Below are 21,079 nucleotides of genomic sequence, written 5' to 3'. Positions count from 1 at the left end.
TTGCCTCCAGCCCTCCCAAGCAGCCGTCCCCTCCTGGGCTCCTGGGCAGGGGTCCTGCTCCCCTTTGGCAGCGTTTCAGGGGGGACAGGAGTGGTTGGGATAAACTGCCCCCGCGTCCCTCTCCAAGCCCCTGCCAGGCTTGCCGGGCACCGGCCAAGGAAAAAACTCCTCCTGCCAGGTTAAGTGCAAAAATGACCAATACCCTGAGGCCTGCCAGGTAAAAATGCATTAATTCAGGATAGTCCGTTAATGGCAGTATTGATTAGTCTCGGTGCTGGGCTAACGAGCATCCATGTTAATGAGGGGTGAGCGGTGTGAACTGCGGTTCCAGGAAGCTTCGCCTGGGGGGTGACGGTGGCTGGGGGGTGACAGTGGAGCACCCCAAAACGGGGCTGTTGCTTCGAGGACCGCCGTTGCCTGGCCGGGGAGCGGGTTCGTCCCCCCGGGGGGAGGTGGGGGCCGGGGAACAGGGCTCTGGCACACGGGAAGCGGAGTATTCGTGTGCCTAAAATACGGCTTTCCAACTGACAGCTGTGGGTTTTTCCGGAGAAGTGAGTAACCTCGTGAGCCCAGGGAAAACCCAAGTCCGCGCCTGCGTCACGGGAGCGGGATCCGTCCACGCTGTGCTTGGCCTTGGCGGAGCAGCCACCTCCCATCTAATCGGCGCTTGTGTTAAAAGCACTGCCTTGTCGGGTCAGATTCGGTCCCAAAACCGTGTGCCGCTAAAAGCTCCAGCTTCCCCGGTGATGAGATGCTCGGGTGGGGAGGGGTCTCCGGAGGCGGAAAGCGGCGTTGGCGGCAGGTTCCCAGTCCTGTGCACGGCAGGGCTGAGCCCGTGCGCGCTCCCGCACGCGGCCTGGAGCCCGGCACGGGGCTGGGGAGCGAAGCAGCCCTGGCTCTTTCCTGAAAGCTTCTTGTTTTTTGAACTCTCTTGCTTTTTTCTTTCTTTTTTTTTTTTTCCTTGAAAATACTTGAAAGACCGTGTTTCTTCCCCCTCCACTTTCTCTAGCAGCGCTCCCTTACTCGCCCCCCTCCCCAGCCCTGTTACGCCGTGGTCCCCGTGCAGTGCAGGGGGAGGAACGATGCCCAAGTCTGGCTTTTCTTTTTCCTCGTGCAACTTCGCAAAAATATGGGGGGGGGGGGGGGGGGGGGCGGGGGAGAAAAAAAACTTGGTCTTTCAAGTATCAAGAGCAGTTTTGCTTTGGGGTGCCTGTGCGCTCCCCTGGGGGTGGCCCTGGCAGCTGGGGCACCAGCCCTGCAGCGGGTGCCAGCCCCAGCCCGGTGCCGGCTGCCCGCGAGCGCCGGCGACGAGCGATTCGTACACCCGGAGCCGGCCGGCGCGATTCTGCCTCCAAATTAATCCGCGCGGTTGAGGGCACGTCTTGTAAGATAAGTGTGTCATCTTGAGAGTGTTTGAGAGGGGAGAGCGGCTGAGTGCTTCCTCGCCGAACGGCGGTAGGACGTGCCTGGCACCGCGTCGGCTCTGCCGAGGGACCGCTCGCCGCGGCGGGAGGGAGGCTGGGGCCGCCTTTTCGGTGGGAAACCTCTCCCATGTGCGCGGGCGGCGGCTGCGGGACGCGGTGCTGGCACTTGGCCTCCGAGCGCCGCCGGTTCGGCAGGCTGGCGCTTGCATTTAAACAAATTTTGTTTTCTTCTCTGTTATAAAGCCTACCCTTAGCCCGAGGCAGTGGGGATTGCTGCTCTTCTTCTAGATCTGCAAACAGGCTGAAATAATAGCTCCGGGTGTACCCATTTATCTCTGTGTCTATCTCGTCGTGCATCCCATCTCAGCCCACTCTGTCACCCGGTCCTGTAATATCTCAGCATCTCCCTAAAGCAAAAGATGACAATAAAGTGTAAATGGGGAGTGTTGGCTCTGGAGCATAATGATGGCAATTTAGATGCCAGCCATAATTTCCCTGCCGTTGCCCCAGGTAACAGGAGCCGTTGTCTCCTGTGGGAGCGTGGCCGAGCCGGGACGAGGTTACCTCCGCTCTCGCCGTCTGATGGCCACCGTGGGTTTTTCTGTCATTTACATTAAAAGAAAGGACAGGGAAATAGCGTTAAATGAAGGAAGGGGCCTCAGGAGGGCCAGGCGGAACCAGCCGGGGGTGGGGGGCTGCTGCTCCCCAGTCCCGCCTGGGCCAGCGCCGGTCCTTGACCAACAGCACCGCCGGTGCCAGCCCCCGTGGGCTGGAGGGGTGCCGGGGCTGGGGAAGGCGAGTGCTGGTTCTGCATAGGAATTTGCATACATTACCCACAACGCCCTGCCCTCCCCAGCCCGCCCGGGGAGGCTGCGTGTGCCGGCTCGTCCCCCCGCCGCGTGCTCCGGCTCGCCGTAACCGCGTGGTGCCGGCGTGGGCGAGCCGGCGGCCTCTGCCGCGCCCCCGGAGAGTTGGAAAAAAGCAGTTTTTAGAAGGGGGAGGTTTGGGGTTCGGCGCAGAGCCCGCCGGGGAACCGCCCGTGCCGTGAACCCGCTGCTCGGCGCTGCAAACCGGCGCGGAGCGGCACAGCCCGTAGCTGGAGCCAGGGTTTTAAGGATGAAAAAATAAATCATGGAGGCCGGGTTCTCAGGGTCCTTCCCCGCCAAGGCGTGGGGTGGAAAAACACACTAGTGATGAATCCATTAATGATTTATCGATGCAGAGCGCACCGAGCCTGCGGGTTGCGGCCGGGGGTGACTCAGGGAGGCTGATGCCGAAGCCAAGCCGGGGCATGCCGGGCCGGCCGCGGTGACTAAGGGGGCGAGCGTGTGCCAGGAGGGGCTCGCGGGGGCCCGTCGGAGCAGGCAGGGCCAGGCAGCCCGTGCACGCTGCCCCGTGCCGGCTGCAACGGGGAGGACGGGCGCCGCGGGGGCTCGGTGCTGAGCCGGTCGCACCGTCCCACCGCTGGCACAGCAGCGCTCGGCACGGTTCGGTCTCTGTGGTTCGGGTGACGGGGGCAGGCGGTGCTGCCCGTGCCCGTCCCGTTCCCGTCCCGTTCCCATCCCGTTCCCGTCCCTGTCCCCATCCCCGCCGTGCGGCTGCCGGCCACGGCTGCGCCGGGGCTGTCAAACGGCATTAAGCCCAAACTAACCTCCCGTCCGTGGGAGCCGTCACCGTCATTCCAGATAACTGTAATCGAGCTGCTGAATATGTAGCTGGGCTCGGAGTTTTGTAGTGGAGATAAATATTGATATTAAAGCTGTCAGGGCTGGCGAAGTGACGCTGACGCCTGCTCCACCGGTATCTCGCCGCCTGACCCGTCAGCTCCTGCCGGCCGTGGCTCTGCACGGTGCCGGCTCCCGCCGGCGGCCCCGGGGGGCTCCCGCTGCCCCCCAAAGAGGGTGGACCGTTTCCCGGACCACCGGCCAGGTTGGTGGCTCGGCTGCGGCACCGGCCAAAGCAAAAGGACAACCCCAGGCTCTCGGGGATGGCACCCACGGTCCCCACCCGAAACAGGGCCCACATCCCTCTCTCCAGACCTGACCGACCGTGGGGGCTTGGGGAGCTCCCGCACACCCCACGGCGGCGGTCGGGGGGGCCAACCACCCCCGCCCTGCCCGTGTTTTGGCCAGCACTGGCGTTTCCAGGCGATGTGGTTGCGGCCGGGACCGCCGCGCTCCCGGGGCTGGGGAGCTCCTGGAGAGCTCATGGTTTGTTGCTTAGGGGGAAAAAAAAAGGGTCCCTGGGTGGGGGGACAGCGGGAGATGGGTGCTGCAGCCCTTGGGGTGGCACCCACAGCACGGCTGGCCCAGCGGAGCAGCGGACGGGAGGCACGGGGCTCGAACAATTTGGAAATTCAGAAGTAAATATAGTTGCACCGCCTCCATCCCTGCCTTTCGGTTTGCTCCTGATGGATTTTGCTCGACGCCCCTTCTCCCGCTCTGCCGGGCTGGCTGCTGAGGGCACGCGGCGAGGTGGGGACACGCAGCGAGCGCACACTCTCCCGGCCCCAGGGAAAAGGAGAGGGGAAAAATATAATGGGCGTCCCTAAAGCACCCCCTGTGCCCCCATCACCGCCCAGTCGGGGCGAAGGGAGCCCTCGTGCCGGTGCCCGTCCCTCCTCCCGCCCCGCTGCGCTCCCGCTCGCTCCTTCTTTATTTTTTTAATTAGCTGATTCGCTATCTGGCGCCAAAGTGTGTTTCCAACCACCGCACTCAGGAAACCTCATTAACACAGATCAAAAGGAGCTTTTAATGATTTATAAAGGTGCAGCAGTTTGGAGAAATTAAATAATTTAGGTGGTGTGTGTACGGCGGGTCCCTCAGGACCACATTACAGGCGTACCGTGAGCCGCAGCCCGAGACGCGCTTCCCCGCTCTGCCCCGCCGCCGCCGCGCTGGGAACGCCGCCGGAGCGCGCGCGGCGCTGCACGGCCCCGCCGGGACCGGGGGCTCATCCCTGCCTCCGTTCTGCTGGCCTGGGAGAGACGAGGCCGAGGATGGGGCGGCTCCTGCCGTAACCCCGAGCATCATCTCGTTCCTGCGAGCACCGGGGCTTGGCCGGGTTGGGACGCTGGGATCCTCCGGCACAGCCCAGCGGAGGTTTGGCGGGTGCTGGTGCCACCCCCGGGGTGGCTGCGCTCGCTCTCCGGCCAGGCAAAACGTTTTACCAGCACGGTTAAAATAAACCTTGGCACTGGCGGGGCGGTGGGACGGGGCGGGGAGGACGCCCGACCCCGCTGGGCTGACGCCGGATGGGCCCAGCTCTCCGGGTGCCACCGGCTCCGTCCCCTCCCGGACCCTGCAAGTGGCTTTGCCCTCTTTTGCCCCGAGCGCCGCGACCGCTTTTGAGCCGGGAAAACGAATCTGCCTCCGGGACGCCGAGACCGACCCGTGGCCAACATCCCCCGACGGCCCTGCCGGGCTCCCGCCGCTCGTGCCCGGTGCTGCCTCGGGCACCCCGCCGCACAGCGCTCCGCTCCACCGCGCGCCGGTGCCGGCTGTCCAAGGGGAAGGAGAAACAGATGGGAAAACCAGCTTTAAACGTTCCTGGCGTGAAGTCCATCGCCGGCTACGGACATGCCAGGAACCAGCCGAGCAACGGGATTAATGGAGAAAAGAGCCGTAACGCTCCCGCGGGGGCCATTCCCTGCCGCCCCCCACCAGCGCCCAGGAGCCGCTTTGCGCCTATTTCCCGGGGAGGGGACCGCGAGGGAGGCTGGCGAGGGGCTGAATTTTCCATCAGGTTGTGTTTATAAGACAGCGAGAGGGCGGCGGGCGAGGTTGGGGGCTGGTTTCGGCGGGGGGTGGGGGTGGGGGGTGGGGGCTGCTGTGTTTTATTTTGCTCTGTAATAGGCTTATTACTCCTGATCACGCTGTGACTATTTGAATGAAGGAGATTTCAGGAGATGAAAGTGTAAGGGAGATTTTAAGTATCTCAGCGCCTGGACCCGGAGGACGGGGTGCCCTTGGAGCCGGGGGACCCCCCGCACCCGGGACCCCGGCACCGGCAGCACCCTGCCCCAATCCTTGCCTCGCTGCCCCCACCGCCGCGAGCCCCTTCCAGCCCCTCGCTGCTCCGACAGTTACAAACCTCCTAATTTCCAGCCTCAATTTATTCATGGCCAGTTTATACCCATTTGTTTATGTGCCAACGCTGTTCTTCAGCTTAAATAGCTCTTTTCCATCCATAATATCTCCCCCCCCCCCACGTATTTCAGTGAGCGCAATCATATCTCTTTTCAAGCTGTTCAGGAAAGAAAAATCTGAATTATTTAACCCTTGGGACACTGGCTGGTCTGGCCGGGCGTAGCAGGACTGAGACAAACAGGCTTTGTTCCCACACCAGGTCACTGCCCTTGTCTGGGAGTTTTGGGGGGAGCCGCTGCTACCCGGAGGGGAAACCGAGGCACCGGCTGCGGTGGGGGGCACTGGGACCAGGGCTGGGGTCTCGCGTGACACCCAGACCTGGGGGAGCCGCGGGGGTTTGGGCGCGGGCAGGGTTGGCTCTGCCGCACGGGGCCGGGGTGTCGGGCTGGGGGTGCCTCCGGCCCCCGCGTTTGCAGTTCGGGCTCTCGGAAGGGCTTTTCCCATCCACGGTGAATATCCGAGAGGTGAAAACCTCGGAAGCCAACAGGCTCCCGGCGCGGCACGGGGGCGCGGGCAGGGTCTGGGTGCTGCTGCGGTGCCGGAGGAGGGGAGGGCAGCGGAGCCGCTTCATGAGCTCTGATATTTTATTCCAGGCAATTTCACTCCAAAGGATTCCCGCTCTTGCCATGCAAAGGGGCAGGCACGTGACGGTGCCGGGAATATTCTCAATTAAAGGCAAACCAAGATGAAGCCAGGGGAGAGAGGGGCGACCACCAGCAGCGCTGGGCTCGGTGGGTGGTGGGTCCCAGCGCCGGGACCCCGGGGGTGCTGGGGGTGGGAGCGTGGCACAAACACCCCCGGCTCGGCGGCGCTGCCGTGCCGGGAGCCCTGGCGAGGCCGTGGGTTGTCCCTGGGTGGGGGGGTTTCCTCCGTGCCGGAGCCAGAGCCCCGACGCCTGGGGGGCAGCGGGGAGGCCACGGGGCGAGCGAGCCCACCGAGCAGCCTGCCTGCCCCCTGCCCTGCCGGCAGAGCAGGCCCGGCTGTCAGGCAGCGCTAACAGTAACGAATGCCCCTAATGAAGCACCCAATTAGCCAGGATCCCAGCCTTAATGGTAGCTGACAGAGCTGAAAGCTGCGAGTAGTCAATTGTCAAGTGTAACATCCCGCAGGGGTGAGGCGGGGAGGCTGTTCCATCCGTCTCTGTCAGGGAGAAACAAAGCTCCCACGTTAACCCCTTGGGCGGTGGGCAAGCGCTGTGCCCGCCGGAGGGGCTCCGCCGGGCCGTGGCATCAACCCCGGGCCGTGGCATCGGCCCCAGTGGTGGCATCGGCTCCATCCCGTGGCATCAGCCCCGGCGGTGGCATCATCCCCGTCCCATGGTGTGCATCACCCTGGCCATGGCTTCGACCCAGCGTCTGCCCTAGGGGGGTGGGGGCTGCCCTGCGTGCAATACTGGGGTGACCCCGTGCAGCCCAGCACCCCTCTCTGTTGTTTTTTCGTTCATGGCAGGGCCTGAAGACCAGGCGCCGAAGCTGCTGCCGGCCCTGCGCGTCGGGTGGGCTCCCACCCCCACGGGCAAAACCACCCGGTCCCTGCTGAGCTCTCCGGCATCGGGGCAGGGGCTGGGTGGGGAGCAGGGGGAGCCCCCGCCGGCCGCTCCCGGCAAAGCCGTCCCGTGGCGAGGAGCCGCTCCGTGCCGGACGCGAGCAGCTTGCGGGGGCGCAGCGCGGAGGACCCCGCTGTTGGCCGCCGATGGGCCGCGGCGAGCCCCAGGGTGCGGCCCTGCCGCCGGCACGACCTCCGGAGCACGCTCACAGTTTCTCTTTTCCCGAGGGTTTAACCGTGAGCTGCTGGGGGGACGGTCATTGCCTCATAGCTGCTGGGCGGAGGGTCACCCGGCTGCCCCCCACAGCCCCGGCACCGCGGCAGGGGGACCTGCCCCGGCTCCGCGGCGGGGGGCACGTGGGGTCGCTGCTGCTGAGAGGGGCCGGGGCTGCGCGTTTCCAGCTGGAGTAACGGAAACCTGGATTTGCTCAAAGTTGAGCTTTTCATTTGGCTTGAAAACGTTGCATGAAGCGGCGTTGGTTGCTGTGCCGAAGCGGGGTCTCTCCCCTTGCTTGCCGCAATTCCCAGTTGGATTTGCCTTGTCCTGAGCCGGTGTCCCCGTGTCTCCGTGGAGGTGGGGACAGGGCTCCTTGTCCCCCCTTGCCCCGGGCTGGCACCGGTAGGGAAGGGGAGACCCCGAGACAGCGGCGCAGGTCCAGGGGCAGGGGGACCACGCGTCAGCGCCGTCCCACGCGGCGCCGGCCCTGCGGGGAGCAAGGTGTGCCGGACGGGAGCGCCGGGCGCGGGGCCCTGCCGCAGCTGCTGCCGGCGTGCCGCTGCTCACCGGGAGCGTGCCGAAAGCGGGGAGCCGGAGAGGGGCGCGGGCACCCAGCGCGGCGCCGCCCGCTCGCCCTTCCCTGCCCCGCTGCAAGGCGTGCTTTATTTTTTTCTATTTTGAAGCAGACGAATTAGCGATGTGCCTCGTTTAGACAGTTCAAATCCCACTCATTTTAATTAGCGCGGCCTGGCAGCCCTGCTGCGGGTATTACACGGGGCGACAGCGCGCTTTCCAGGTGGCGGGTTTTTAAAATGCTGTTGACATTTCGCAAACTGAATGACTTAAACGATAACAAATTAACAGGCGGCTCCGCGTGTGTGTGCGGGGCTGGCTCGGCGCGTGGCAGAGGCGCCTCTCCCCGTGCGCCGAGGTGCGCCCCGCGTCTCCGGCGGGCGCTGGGGTCTCTTGCGCGGGCGCCGCTGTTGCGGGGTGGCTTTCGGGGTGGTGCGTGCTGGGCGCATCCCTGCCGCTCCGGGGCTGGGGTCCCAGCGACACCGCGGCGCCGGCTGCTCCGCGCCGGAGTCGGCTGCAAGCGGTTCCCGCTGGAGGGACGGGGGCTTGGTTACACGAGCACGGCCCGCGACACACACACCCACCCCCTTCCAGATCCTGGTGATCCGCCCAATGGTGCTGGAGGGATGTAAAGCCGAAATCAGCCGGGATGAGCGTGTGGCAGCTCCGGTCCTGTGCTGGGTGGAGGTGTGTAGCGGCTCTGGATGGCCGGTGCCTGGGATGGCACAGGACGAGGACAGCGCGGCTCCACATCCCTGCACCAGTGGCTCTGCCCAGCCGTGGGGTGCCCCGTCCCCCATACAGTGGCACAGCCCCCCATCCCCGCATACCCCTCCTGAGGGTATCCCCAGGGCACCTCCGAATAAGCCGCTTCCCTCCTCCGTGGCGCCGCCGGTGCTGGGTTTGGCCGGGTGTGCCGGGGCAGCGGTGCCCGGTGCCATAAATAAAGAGTTGCCGGCAAGGAGAAGCCAGGGCAGAGCCCAGACAAAGCCACCGGCGCTTGCGGACGCCTGGGCCTGGGGGTGGCAGCGCCCCGGCCCCTGCCCGCTCGCCAGACGCGGGGGTCCGGGCAGCCGCGGTGCCCCTCCGGCGCTCGAGGGGAGACGGGAGGTTCTGGGCTGTGGTGTGGGGGTCCCGCGACGGCAGACGGGGACATCCCCCGCCCGTCCCATCGCGCCGGGGTCTGTCGGTGCCGCGGGGGCTGCGGTGCGACGGCAGGGACCCCCCCATCCAGCCCTGTCCCGGACTCGAGCACAGCGTGTCTCCCTGACCCCGGCTGATCCATCCGGAGCCGCTCCCGGCCCTGGCGGGGGGTCTGCGGGGCTGGGGGCGGGATGGGGACAGGTCAGGGGGCTGCCCCGGCACCCCTGCCCAGCGGGGGCCACCGTCCCTCGGCCAGCCCTGCTGGGGAGCAGCCGGCCGGGGCGGGGGGGGGCTGCGAGCACTTCCATGGCCAGGGCACCCCCTCCCCACCATCCACCCCCCCCCCCCCCCCCCCAAAACCTGTTCTTAGCTTTAAACCCAGCTTTGTGACCCCGAAAGCGCACGGCTGGGCGGGAAGGTGGGCTCGCAGGTGGTGGGGACGGGGACAGCGAGGGGCACCGGGCGGGGGTCCCGGGTGGGCACAGGGGTCTCTCCCGTGTTCGGCGGGGGCGGGGGGAGTCCAGGCCCGCTGCAGGCCGGGGTGTACCGTGCCGGGGGTCCCCGCAGCTCCCCAGCACCCGCCACCCCCGCAGCAGAGGATGACCCACCCCCAGCAGCGCCCGGCTCCGTCTGTGCCATTTAGCACGGCTAATCAGCTTTAATTCAGCAATTTGTCAGTCTGGAGAAGGCCCTTGGAGTTAGTTGATTTTTTTTTATCCAAAAAATATAATTATTATTATTATTATTCCCCTGATAAGCACAAGCCCTCCCGTTACAACTGCCTTTGCTTGGGCTTTAATAACAATCATTAAAATAAATAATTTTTTAAAATAAAAGGCAGAGAGAAGAGAGGGATTTTTTTTTTTTTCCAATTTTTTTTTTATTGTTTTGTATGCATTTGAAAATTGTTTCCAGTAAATCCCGGCCCTTTGTATTAATTTTACATTTTAAAATGTTACCTTGCCAGGGGCAGGGTTGGCACAACTGACTCGGGAAAGGAGAGAGAAGGAGAGAGAGAAAAACCCTTCTCCTTAATTAGTGTATTTCCCTGTGTGATCAGAGTGCTTATGAAGCAGGTAATGAGCTGGATGGGGGCCGCCCGCCGCCGCCCGCCGCCGCCCGCGAGGCTGGAGGACCAGCCCCCCCCGTCCCCCCGCCTCCCGTCTTCGGTCCCCCCTTCCTTTTTCTGGGGGTGCTGGGTGCCTTGGGGCCATCCTCTGCCACCCCCGGCGGCTCGCCGCCACCCCTGCCTGCCCCATCGGTGCTCAGCCGCCCCGCGGACGCATGGGTGCACGCTTGGGGTATCCCGTGTGATGAGTTTGAGCCAGCCTCAGCCCTGCTCGCAGCTGCTGGAAAACTCAGGCAGGCTCAGGGGGCGTCAGCGAGCCCCGAGATGCTGCTCTGGGGGGACGGTGGCCACCGTCCCCATCCCACCCAGGGCCGTGCTGACCCCTCCGGCCACCGGCCACCCCAGGGCCGAGCCGTGGGGGTGCACGAGGGGCTGCTCCTCGGGCGCGCTGGCCCTGGAGCCGCGGGGCGTCCCCCACCCCCGGCCATGCCGAGGCGGGGGGCTTTCAGCTGGCGGGAGGGCCGCGCCGCAGGAGCCTCAAATTAATTAGCAAAGAAAACGAGCTCGACATGGGGGGAGTGGGGCGACGCCGAGCTGCCACGGCGGCTCCGGGGGAGCCGGCGAGTTTGGCCGGTGAGCTCCGTCGGCTGCGGTGCCCGTAGTGCTGGGGGTTCTGCAACGTCCCCCCACGGGGTGCAGTGTGGGGATGGGCGGGGGGGTCGCCCCAAGGAGCTGGGGAGGCGGGGGGCTGCCGGGCGGGAGCTGTCGGCGTGCGCCACGGCGTTCTCCAGCACCGCTAATCCCTTAATCTCTCAGATAATCAGCGCCAGAAACGCAAATTACACTGGGATTGCAGCGCACAGCTGCGGCGATGCCAACGCTTCGACGGCATCGCCGTGAATAATGATTTTCGTGACTTACTACCAAGCGGTGCCGGTTTATCGGGCGTAAAACAAAGAGGGTCTGGGTTAATCTTGTAGGTTAATGGGGGTGTTGGGGTGGGCAACGGGCTGGGGTGCCTGCAAGGGGGCGATGGGGAGAGGAGAGCGGTGCAAGGCTGGGCCGGGCTGGGTGGTGGTTAAACCGAGGTTTCGGCACCCCCGGGGTCTCTGGCATCCCCGCAGCGGGATCTGGTCCCGCTGACGCCGGCTTCTCCCGCAGGTTTCACCGCGGGGACTACACGGTGGAGGTGAGCATCAACGACTACCTGGACATCTACTGCCCGCACTACGAGGAGCCGCTGCCCGAGCGGATGGAGCGCTACATCCTCTACATGGTCAACTACGAGGGGCACGCGTCCTGCGACCACCGGCAGAGGGGCTTCAAGCGCTGGGAGTGCAACCGGCCCGACTCCCCCAACGGGCCCCTCAAGTTTTCGGAGAAGTTCCAGCTCTTCACCCCCTTCTCGCTGGGCTTCGAGTTCAGACCCGGCCACGAGTACTACTACATCTGTGAGTAGGGGCCGCCGCGGGGACGGTGGGGACGGTGGGGGGGGTCCGGCCAGGGCATCCCGGGGACGTCCCCCGCGTCGCCTGGTGGTGCCTACACCGGACCCGGACGCTGAGCCGCAGCTCTGCTTCCCTTGGTGACCCAAAACACTGCAAAGCCCCGAAACCCAGCCACGCCCTTGTGCCGGCGGTCCCGGCGTGTCCGGCGCAAGGTGGAGGTCCCGGCCGGCAGACGCTCGGCGCTGAAAGCTTTCGCCGGGGCTGAGTCACAGCCCTGGGCACGGCGTGGCCACAAGAGTGACTAGGACTTTCCAGGGGCTGCGGGAGGATGGGGACACCGGTCTCATCCCCACGGCACCGTCGCCGGGCACCGGAGCGGTGGCGCAGCCCCGGCGGCCCCAGGCAGTGGCTCCCGTGTGCCCCCGTGCTCTCGCGGGGCTGCGCTGCCCTTGTCGCCCAGCAGATGAAGCCCAAGCTGGCCCACCCAGCCCGGGGGAAACTTCTGCAGGCGCCCGGGCGCTGGTTGTGGGGTCAGGACCCTCGGGAGGGAGCGGATCGGGCCCCTCGTTGAATGGCCGCCTCCGGAGCGGCTGCACGCGGGGGACCGGGGGAGAGGAGCCGGACCGGCTTCCTCGGGAGCCCACCGGAGCCGTGGAAGAACGAGCTGCTGGGGCTCAGATCAGGCGCTGGGAGCCTGGCAATCAATAAAGGGGGGGAAAAAAAGCCCCAAAGAGAAACCGTGACCCCCAAGCACTCGCCGGCGTCGCAGGGAGAGAGGGCTGGCTCTCTTCTCGCGCAGGAGCCAGCCGGCGTGCTTGTCTTCCTTATTATTTCTCCCCCTTTTTCCTAAAGCATCTGTTTTCAGCCCACTTAATTTGTTCCTTTTATCTATATTAAATTACCGTTTCCCCCCCCCCCCCCCTGTAAAATGTCACTCGCGAAATAACTGCATCTACAACTCTCTCTTCCCCCCCCCCCCCGTTTTATTTTATTTTATTTTTTTATTTTTAATGTCGTTAGGGAGAGATTACACAGAAGTAAATGGTGAAGCTGATCATTGCTAAACCGGTTAGAATTCATGTCATGCGGAACATTAGAAATTATGCCTCTTTGAGGAACCGTATTTAGCAGACATGAAAGAAAAGAAATTACCTCCTCCTCGAGCTCGCAAATTGGAATGCCATTAACCTCGCAGGCACGGGGACGCGCTCGTGCTCCCCATGCCGGGTCAAGGGCACGGGCTGGCCCTGGGGATGGAGCCGGCGGATGGAGCGGCTGCGGGATGCCCGCGGTGCGGCTCGGCTCGGCTCGGCTCGGCTCGGCGCGGCTTGGCAGGGCTCGGCTCGGCTCGGCTTGGCAGAGCTCGGCTCGGCTCAGCTTGGCAGAGCTTGGCAGGGCTTGGCTCGGCTCAGCTTGGCAGGGCTCGGCTCAGCTCAGCTTGGCAGAGCTCGGCTCGGCTCAGCTTGGCAGAGCTTGGCAGGGCTCGGCTCAGCTCAGCTTGGCAGAGCTCGGCTCGGCTCAGCTTGGCAGGGCTCGGCTCGGCTCGGCAGGGCTCGGCTCGGCGGGGCTCAGCCCGGCTCGGCTCGGCTCAGCTGGGCTCGGCTTGGCTTGGCTCAGCTTTGCTCGGCTCGGCTCAGCGGGGCTTGGCTCAGCTCAGCCCGGCTTGGATCGGCCCGGCTCGGATCGGCCCGGCTCGGATCGGCCCAGCTCGGATCGGCTCAGCTCGGATCGGCTCAGCAGGCACCGGGCACAGCTTGCGTGACCGTCTCCTTCCCCGCGTGGGCTGTAGTGCCAGGGAGGAAAGGAAAATGGAAAGGGGAGAGAAAGAACCCACGGGGGCTCTGCAGCTTCCCTGGCATCTCCCAAACCGGCTGCGCCCGGGGGCGCCGGGAGCACCCGTTCGTGGGAGCACCCTGTTTGTGGGAGCACCCTGTTTGTGGGAGCACCCGCTCGTGGGAGCACCTGTTCGTGGGAGCACCCTGTTTGTGGGAGCACCCGCTCGTGGGAGCACCTGTTCGTGGGAGCACCCGTTCGTGGGAGCACCCTGTTTGTGGGAGCACCTGTTCGTGGGAGCACCCGTTCGTGGGAGCACCCTGTTTGTGGGAGCACCCTGTTTGTGGGAGCACCCGCTCGTGGGAGCACCTGTTCGTGGGAGCACCCGTTCGTGGGAGCACCCGCTCGTGGGAGCACCTGTTCGTGGGAGCACCCGTTCGTGGGAGCACCCTGTTTGTGGGAGCACCCATTCGTGGGAGCACCTGCTCGTGGGAGCACCCTGTTTGTGGGAGCACCCGTTCGTGGGAGCACCCGCTCGTGGGAGCACCTGTTCGTGGGAGCACCCGTTCGTGGGAGCACCCGCTCGTGGGAGCACCTGTTCGTGGGAGCACCCTGTTTGTGGGAGCACCCGCTCGTGGGAGCACCTGTTCGTGGGAGCACCCTGTTTGTGGGAGCACCCGCTCGTGGGAGCACCTGTTTGTGGGAGCACCCGTTCGTGGGAGCACCCTGTTTGTGGGAGCACCTGTTCGTGGGAGCACCCGTTCGTGGGAGCACCCTGTTAGTGGGAGCACCCGTTCGTGGGAGCACCCGCTCGTGGGAGCACCTGCTCGTGGGAGCACCCTGTTTGTGGGAGCACCCATTCGTGGGAGCACCCTGTTTGTGGGAGCACCCGTTCGTGGGAGCACCCGCTCGTGGGAGCACCTGTTCGTGGGAGCACCCTGTTTGTGGGAGCACCCGCTCGTGGGAGCACCTGTTCGTGGGAGCACCCGTTCGTGGGAGCACCCTGTTTGTGGGAGCACCTGTTCGTGGGAGCACCCGTTCGTGGGAGCACCCTGTTAGTGGGAGCACCCGTTCGTGGGAGCACCCGCTCGTGGGAGCACCTGCTCGTGGGAGCACCCTGTTTGTGGGAGCACCCATTCGTGGGAGCACCCTGTTTGTGGGAGCACCCACTCATGGGAGCACCCGCTCGTGGGAGCACCCGTTCGTGGGAGCACCCACTCATGGGAGCACCCGTTCGTGGGAGCACCCTGTTTGTGGGAGCACCCGCTCGTGGGAGCACCGGTGGTGCAGGCGAGGTGCTGACCTGGGCGCAGGGGCTGGGTGCGACCGTGGGGGGGCCTGGGGGTGCGCAGCCCCCATTGCGGGGGTGTGCTGGAGTGCCCGAGGTGGGTGCGCAGCTGCGGGGGGGGCAGAGCGGGGCCAGGCGGGGGTCGGGAACGCAACCGAGCCGGTGGCCCCTCTGCAGCTGCCCCGCCATTTTATTCGGTAAAAAGAAACGAGCCGGGTCCTGCGGAGCCGCGGGGGTGATGCCCGTGTCACCCCCCGTACCGGGGACCCCGCCGTGTCCCTCCGAAGCACCGGAGGGGAGGGACGGCGGTGGCCCGGTGCCGCCGGAGGGGACCACGCGTGTGCCGGGGCAGGGCTGGCCCCGTGCTGCTGCCTCTCCTGCGAGCAGCGTCCCAATTCCCCCTTCTTCCAGCTGAAATTAAACTTTATTGCGAATAATGCTCTCTCCCCTTGTTTAATTAAAAAAACACAGAGAAAAGAAAATTAAATTCCTATAAAAACATATATATAAAAATCACATTTTCTCATATTGAGAGGGGACTTTCACCAAGATAATTATTGCAATTACTCCCTTTCTCTCTCCCAGTGAGTATTATTTTTATTCTGTGCCTTTATCCTCATGTTGCCTGTTGAGGGAGAGCCGTGCAGCCCCGCCTGTGCTCTCGCAGCCCCCCCGTCACAGGGAGCGGGACAAGAGCCGCACAAGCCATCACCCCCCGTCCCCGAAGGGAAGCTCCAGCTCTGCTGGGACCGTCGGGGACCCTTTACTGGGCTCCCCCGGGCAGGGGCAGCCCCAGCCCGCCCTCCCACTGTGAGTTCAGGCAGAGGGGTGGCTGAGGGCTCTGCTGTGCTGGGATGCTGTGGGGTGGCTCAGTCACCCGCCCATCACCCCCACGCTCCCTGCGGGATGTCCCCCCCCTTGGTTTGGGGTGGGGGGGCTCCCCCTGGAGTGGGTGGGTGCTGGAACCCCCAGTTTCCCTCTGCCCGAGGCGATGCCCCAGGGGACCCTCCGTGGGGGGACCCTTACCCTCAGTGTTTCAAGCTGCTACACATTTATTTGAGGTGACCTGGGGAGGGGACGTGGGCCCGGCTCACCCCTGTGGGGGGTGTGTGTGTGTGTGTGTGTCCCCACATCCCAGTGGGGTGCGGGCAGCCGAAACAGCCCCGGCACGGGCTCGGCAGGCAGCGCTTGCCGCTGGAGCCGCGCCAGGGCAGGGCAGCCCCTCTGCTGGCTTTTAAGGTTTGGTGACCCCCCGCGTGGGGGCTGAACCCCTCCCAGCTCGGACACCCCGCGCCCCATCACCGGCCCCGGGCATCGCAGGGGGTCACAGCGTGCGCGGACCCTCGGGGGGGTCCCTGCGGTGGGTCCCTACCCCAAGCCGGGCTCTGCTCCGTCCCCACGGTGGGGGCCGAGCCGCTGCCCCCCCTAACCCACCCCCGTCTCTCCCCTTTGCTTCTCCGCAGCCGCGTCCCCCCCGAACATGGTGGACAGGCCCTGCCTGAAGCTGAAGGTCTACGTTCGGCCAACGAGTAAGTGAGCTGGGCTGGGGGGAGCCCGGGGAGAGCGGACCACGGGTGGGGTGCCCCGGGTCCCACCCGGGCAGCACCCCGATGGCGACGGCGCCCGCAGCCCCGGCAGAGCCGTCGCGGCGGCGGCTGGACCGCGGCGGGCGCATCGCCTGCGCGGTGGACGTTTGCCGATGAGTTTCAGGAAGGGGGGGGTGGGGGTGTGGAAATAATAATAATAATCTCTGCACGGTGGCTACTTTTCAGAATCAAATAACTCAGCCATTTAAAAAAACAAATTAATAATTTTCTTCTCCTGTTAACGTGTAATTAGCAAATGGCAGCAGCTCTCCCTGGGGAAGGGCTGAGTGCCTGCGAAATGTCACCGTTTAAAAGGATGTCTTTCTTTTTTTTTTATTTGCATGGCTTTAAAATAAAACCCAATATAATGAAACCATCTGTAAAAAATCATTCTGTTTTGTTCAAGACTAGAGCATAATAGGCGGGGGAGAAATCTCTCCTGATATTATTTTTTAGTGTTTTAATAATATTGGGATTTTATTATGCCAATGCCTCGTGGAGAGAAGGGCCGCCGTTGTGCTGCGGGGGCTCCCCGAGGGCCACCTCGGGCTGGGCACCCCGGGGAGATTGGGTCTGGCCCCGGGACGAGACCCTGAAACCTCGTCATGTGCAAGCGCCTGGCACAGGGGGACCCCGCACGGGGACCCTCCGGGAGCGGGGGGACGCTGGGACCGTGGCGGGGGGGGATAGAGCATCCCCGGGACAGGACCAGGCTCTGCTTTTCCTGGCTCCGGGTCTGTAAAAATCCTTAATCTAGAAGCAAACGTGAGCGAGCTGAGCCTGGGGAGCACGTTAACAGCTTTAGCCATCATTTAACTGCTCCCCGGCGCGCTCTGGGCTGCCGCCGGTTGGGGTTTGGCCGCGGGACCACCGGGCTTTTGGCAAGGGGGTGCCCCTGCCCCACGCGGGCTGGTCCATCCCCGGCCACGTCCTGGCCGCCGCAGCTAATCCCCCTCGCACGACGGCACCCGCCTCTGGCACACGGGGCTGTCGGGGGGGCTTAGGAGGGGGTGGGATGAAACGCTGCCTAATCCCATTTAGAGGGCAGGAACCGGAGCGCCCTGCGCCCTCGCCCACCCCCCCAGCCCCAGAGGGCACCCCCAGCCCCCCATCCCGCAGCGTCCCCGCGCTGCCCCGCGTCGGTGTCCCTGCTTCAGGTCTGGCAGCGGCGCCTTTGGGGAAGCCAGGAGTCCCCGCATCCTTCATATTTTTTTAAATCCTATTAATCTGGAGAGGGTGCCGGGGTTTGGGGGGGCGGGGGTCGGCACCCAGCTCCTTGCTGAGGGGGACGCTGCTGCACCAGCAGCATCTGCACCCTAACCAAGCCAAGCATCACCCCGCTCCTGCTGGGGCAGGATCTGCCCTGGAACACGCCGCGTCCCGCACGGCTCTGCCGCCGGCTCACGCCTCCCTCTTCTCCCCTTCCGCAGACGATTCCCTCTACGAGTCCCCGGAGCCCATTTTCACCAGCAACAACTCCTGCTGCAGCCTCAGGGTCCCGCACGCCGTGCTCGTGGTGGTGCCGGTCGTCTGGACGCTCCTGGCCTCGTAGCACCCGCGCCGACGTGCCGGGGAGCGGCTCCGTGGGGAAGGAGCAGCTCGGGGACGGATCGTGGCCACCCCGCATCGCCTTCGAGCCGTGGCTCCTGCGGCAGCGGGACGGTGCCCGGGGAGGTCGCCGGGGCGGCGGGTTGGTGCTGCCGGCGAGAAGCTCGCCGGGATCCTGCCGCCGAGTGAAGTCCCCGTCCTCGCACGGCCGCCCGTGCCGGGGCATCGTGCCAGGGGCAGTGAAGGGCTGCCCCGCGGGACAGATCCTGGCAGCGCACGCCGAAAGCGCCCGTCCCTGCGCTGCGGCTCACTCGGCGCCGGCCCCCCCCCCGCCATCGGATGTCGCTTTTTACATTTCTAGACCAAATATAGAGTCCTCGCTTGGTTTGGGTTTTTTTTTTTTGGTTGGTTGGTTGGTTTGTGTTGGGTTTTTGGGGGTTTTTTTTGTTTGTTTTTTTTTTTAAGAAAAAAGATTTTTATTTTTATTTGTCAGGTTGTTTCAGTCCGGGCTTCCCTGTGTCAGACTGACCCACACGGGGCCGGGCTCCGAAGCCCCTCGCCGGCGTGGCTGCAGCACCCTGCCTTTGCCCGGCCACGGGCAGCACCGGGACACCAGGACAGACGGACGCACGCCAGGGATGGCACTGACGGCTCCGTTGTCCCAGACTCCTTCCCAGCCCGGCTCTCGCTCCGGCAGCAGGACGTCGCGGTGCCGGCCCCGCCGCGCTCCCCCTGCCGCCCGCTGCCACGGAGGCGTGGGGATGGGGGGCCCGGACAGACACGAGCCCCCGCGGAGCAGCCGGTGGGGTGTCCCTGTCCCCACCACTCGTGCCATGGATGCCTCGCTGTCCCCGGGGGACCCCGGGGCGGCTCCGCAGGCAGCAAAGCAAACTGGACGCGTGCAAGGGGAGCACCGGCAATGCCTGGCCGGTACCAGGAGCACCAGGGACACCCAGCCGGTACCAGGAGCACCAGGGACACCCAGCGGTACCAGGAGCACCGGCGATGCCCAGCCAGTACCAGGAGCACCGGGGATGCCCGGCCGGCACCAGGAGCACTGGGGATGCCCGGCCGGCACCAGGAGCACCGGGGATGCCCAGCCGGCACGTGGAGCACCGGGGATGCCCGGCCAGCACCAGGAGCACCGGGGATGCCCGGCCGGCACCAGGAGCACCGGGGATGCCCGGCCAGTACCAGGAGCACCGGCGATGCCCAGCTGGCACCAGGAGCACCGGGGATGCCGGCCGGCACCAGGAGCACGGGGATGCCCGGCCGGCACCAGGAGCACCGCCGGGCGCTGGGAGCCGGCGGGCCGGGCTCGCCCAGCAGCTGGGATCGCTCCGACGGGGGTTTGGTTGGAGTCCCCGTCCGTGGCAGGGCTGACCTCGCCGGCGCGGGACGAGCGTGCCGACCCCGGCGCTGCCCGTGGGGCGGGTTTTCCTTCTCGGCAGCTTTCTGCTCTGCACGGCATCCCCCTTGATGCCTCGGGGGTGAGAGGGACCCCCCCCGCCCCAGGGGGGGCCGGTTGCCGCGAGCGGGACCATCGCGGCGCTCCCCATGGTCGCCCCTTCATCCCGCGGCTGCTGCCGGTGTCCCCGGGGCTGGGCTTGGGGACTTTTTCCTTTTCCTTCTTTGCATTAATAAGTAAAACCCACCCAAAACCACCACCCCGCCCCGCAATCCGAGGTTGGCCCCGACCCCAGGGGTGGCAGGTCCCCAAGGCGGGGTTCCCCCACAGCCCTGGGGCCTGACCCCTCCTCGCCTTAAATCTGGGGCTGTCCCACCCAGGGGGGGCCCTGTGCCACCCCGCAGAGCCCCCCCCCCGCCCCCAGGCCCCGGGGGGGTCGGTGGTCCTGGGGGATGACGGCGAGGGTCTCGGACCCAGCCAAAGCCCCTCCTGCGGGCGCCTTTTCCGAGCGCACCCCAGACCCTTCCCGTGGCGGGGGGCCGGCGGGGGCTCCGTCCCTGTACATACAGCGCTATACTGTGAGCGGTTTTTTTTATGTATTGTTGAGAATGAATTTTATGGAAGGTTTTATTTTATTTTTATTTTATTTTTATTTTTTAGACTAGGAAGCTGAAATCTCGCAATAAGCTCATCTCGACCATCCAAAAAATATTAAAAAAAAAAAAAAAACAACACAATAAAAAAAAACAAACCACGAAACCACCCAATAAAAAAATCGCATTCCCTGCCGTCCCGTCCCCGTGTGTCCAGACCAGGTCGTGGTTCTCGAAGGCGAGCGAAAGCACCGTGTTTGTCCAGGGGATGAGGGAGGGCTCCCACCCAGCCGGGTGCTGAGCACCCGCCGGGCTCCGGCGAGGAGCTGGCAGCACCCGCCCGCCGTCGCGGTGCCGGCTCGTGGGGGAGCGGCGACGGCGAAACCCGGCCTTCGGTCTGTGTTTTATATATATATAGATTATATATATAAATATCTATATTGTGTACAGCGACTGTGGGAGGGCGGCGGAGCGAGCGCGGCAGCAGGGCTGGCAGGGGCCAGGCGAGGGGTGGGGGGGGCTGGGGGTGCTTCGCTGTGGCCGGGCTGTCCCTCGGGAGCAGCCCACCGTGGGCGCTGGTTCTGCGTGCTGGTCTCCGTTCCGCCTAGCTTCGTCCTTCGACACGCCGCTTTCGTCCTCGACGTCGTGCTGATGGTAACCGGATCGCCCGCCCCATTTGGATTCTGTATTTTTTTATAATAAAATAAAAATTAATGTCGTGTGAGGCCCTTGCTTTTGAGAAATGACTTTCCCTCCCACCACCGCGGCGCTTAGGGCTGAGCCGGGCCGCGGCCCCGGGGGGGTCTGGCCCCCACCCCGCCACCCCTCCATGGGCACCGGGAGCCCCCAGCCACGAGGGGCAACACCGGCACCGGTGGGGGGGCCACGCTGGGCTCCATCCCCGCTCCCCGCGCAGCCCTCTCCCCCGGCGCAACCGGGCTGGGACGCCAGACCGCTCTGCTGGGTGGTGTGTTAATCACAGGAAGGCTTTAATTACCACGTTAATGAATAGTAATGGCTATTAAATTAATTAATATGCAATTGTTGATAGTACTTAATTATTGGAGGCGATGCAGCCTGGCGGGTGGGCGCTCGGGGCTGGGATGCGCCGGCGTCTCCCCGGGCGCTGCCGCAGCCCCGGCTGCTCACCCGTCCCTGCCTCAGTTTCCCCCGTGCCGGGGCATCGCAAGCGGCCGGGGCTATCCCAGCCCTCGGAAGAGCAGACCCCGCCGGGGAGGGGAGGAGACCCCCCCCCACACCTGCTCTTTTTTACCTTAAGGAGGACTAAATAACTTCTTTGCGCGGCCCGCGTTCGT

At 64.9% G+C, this 21,079-nt stretch overlaps 1 protein-coding gene across 1 annotated transcript in view; it reads left to right on the top strand.

The window, feature by feature from the left end:
* The window catches only part of EFNA2 (ephrin A2), a 52,370-nt gene extending 31,879 nt beyond the window's left edge, over positions 1-20,491 (top strand). Inside the window, exons 2-4 of the mRNA XM_075077360.1 lie at positions 11,281-11,570; positions 16,092-16,157; positions 17,645-20,491. Of these exons, the coding sequence (XP_074933461.1) occupies positions 11,281-11,570; positions 16,092-16,157; positions 17,645-17,766 (478 nt within the window). The 3' untranslated portion in view covers positions 17,767-20,491. The remainder of the gene's footprint in view (positions 1-11,280; positions 11,571-16,091; positions 16,158-17,644) is intronic.
* Positions 20,492-21,079: the final 588 nt, after the last annotated feature.

This window comes from Phalacrocorax aristotelis, chromosome W, assembly GCF_949628215.1.
Source record: "Phalacrocorax aristotelis chromosome W, bGulAri2.1, whole genome shotgun sequence".
Lineage (NCBI taxonomy): Eukaryota > Metazoa > Chordata > Aves > Suliformes > Phalacrocoracidae > Phalacrocorax > Phalacrocorax aristotelis.
The sequence above is the reverse complement of the archived record's forward strand: the minus strand, read 5'-3'. Positions and strand labels throughout refer to the sequence as shown.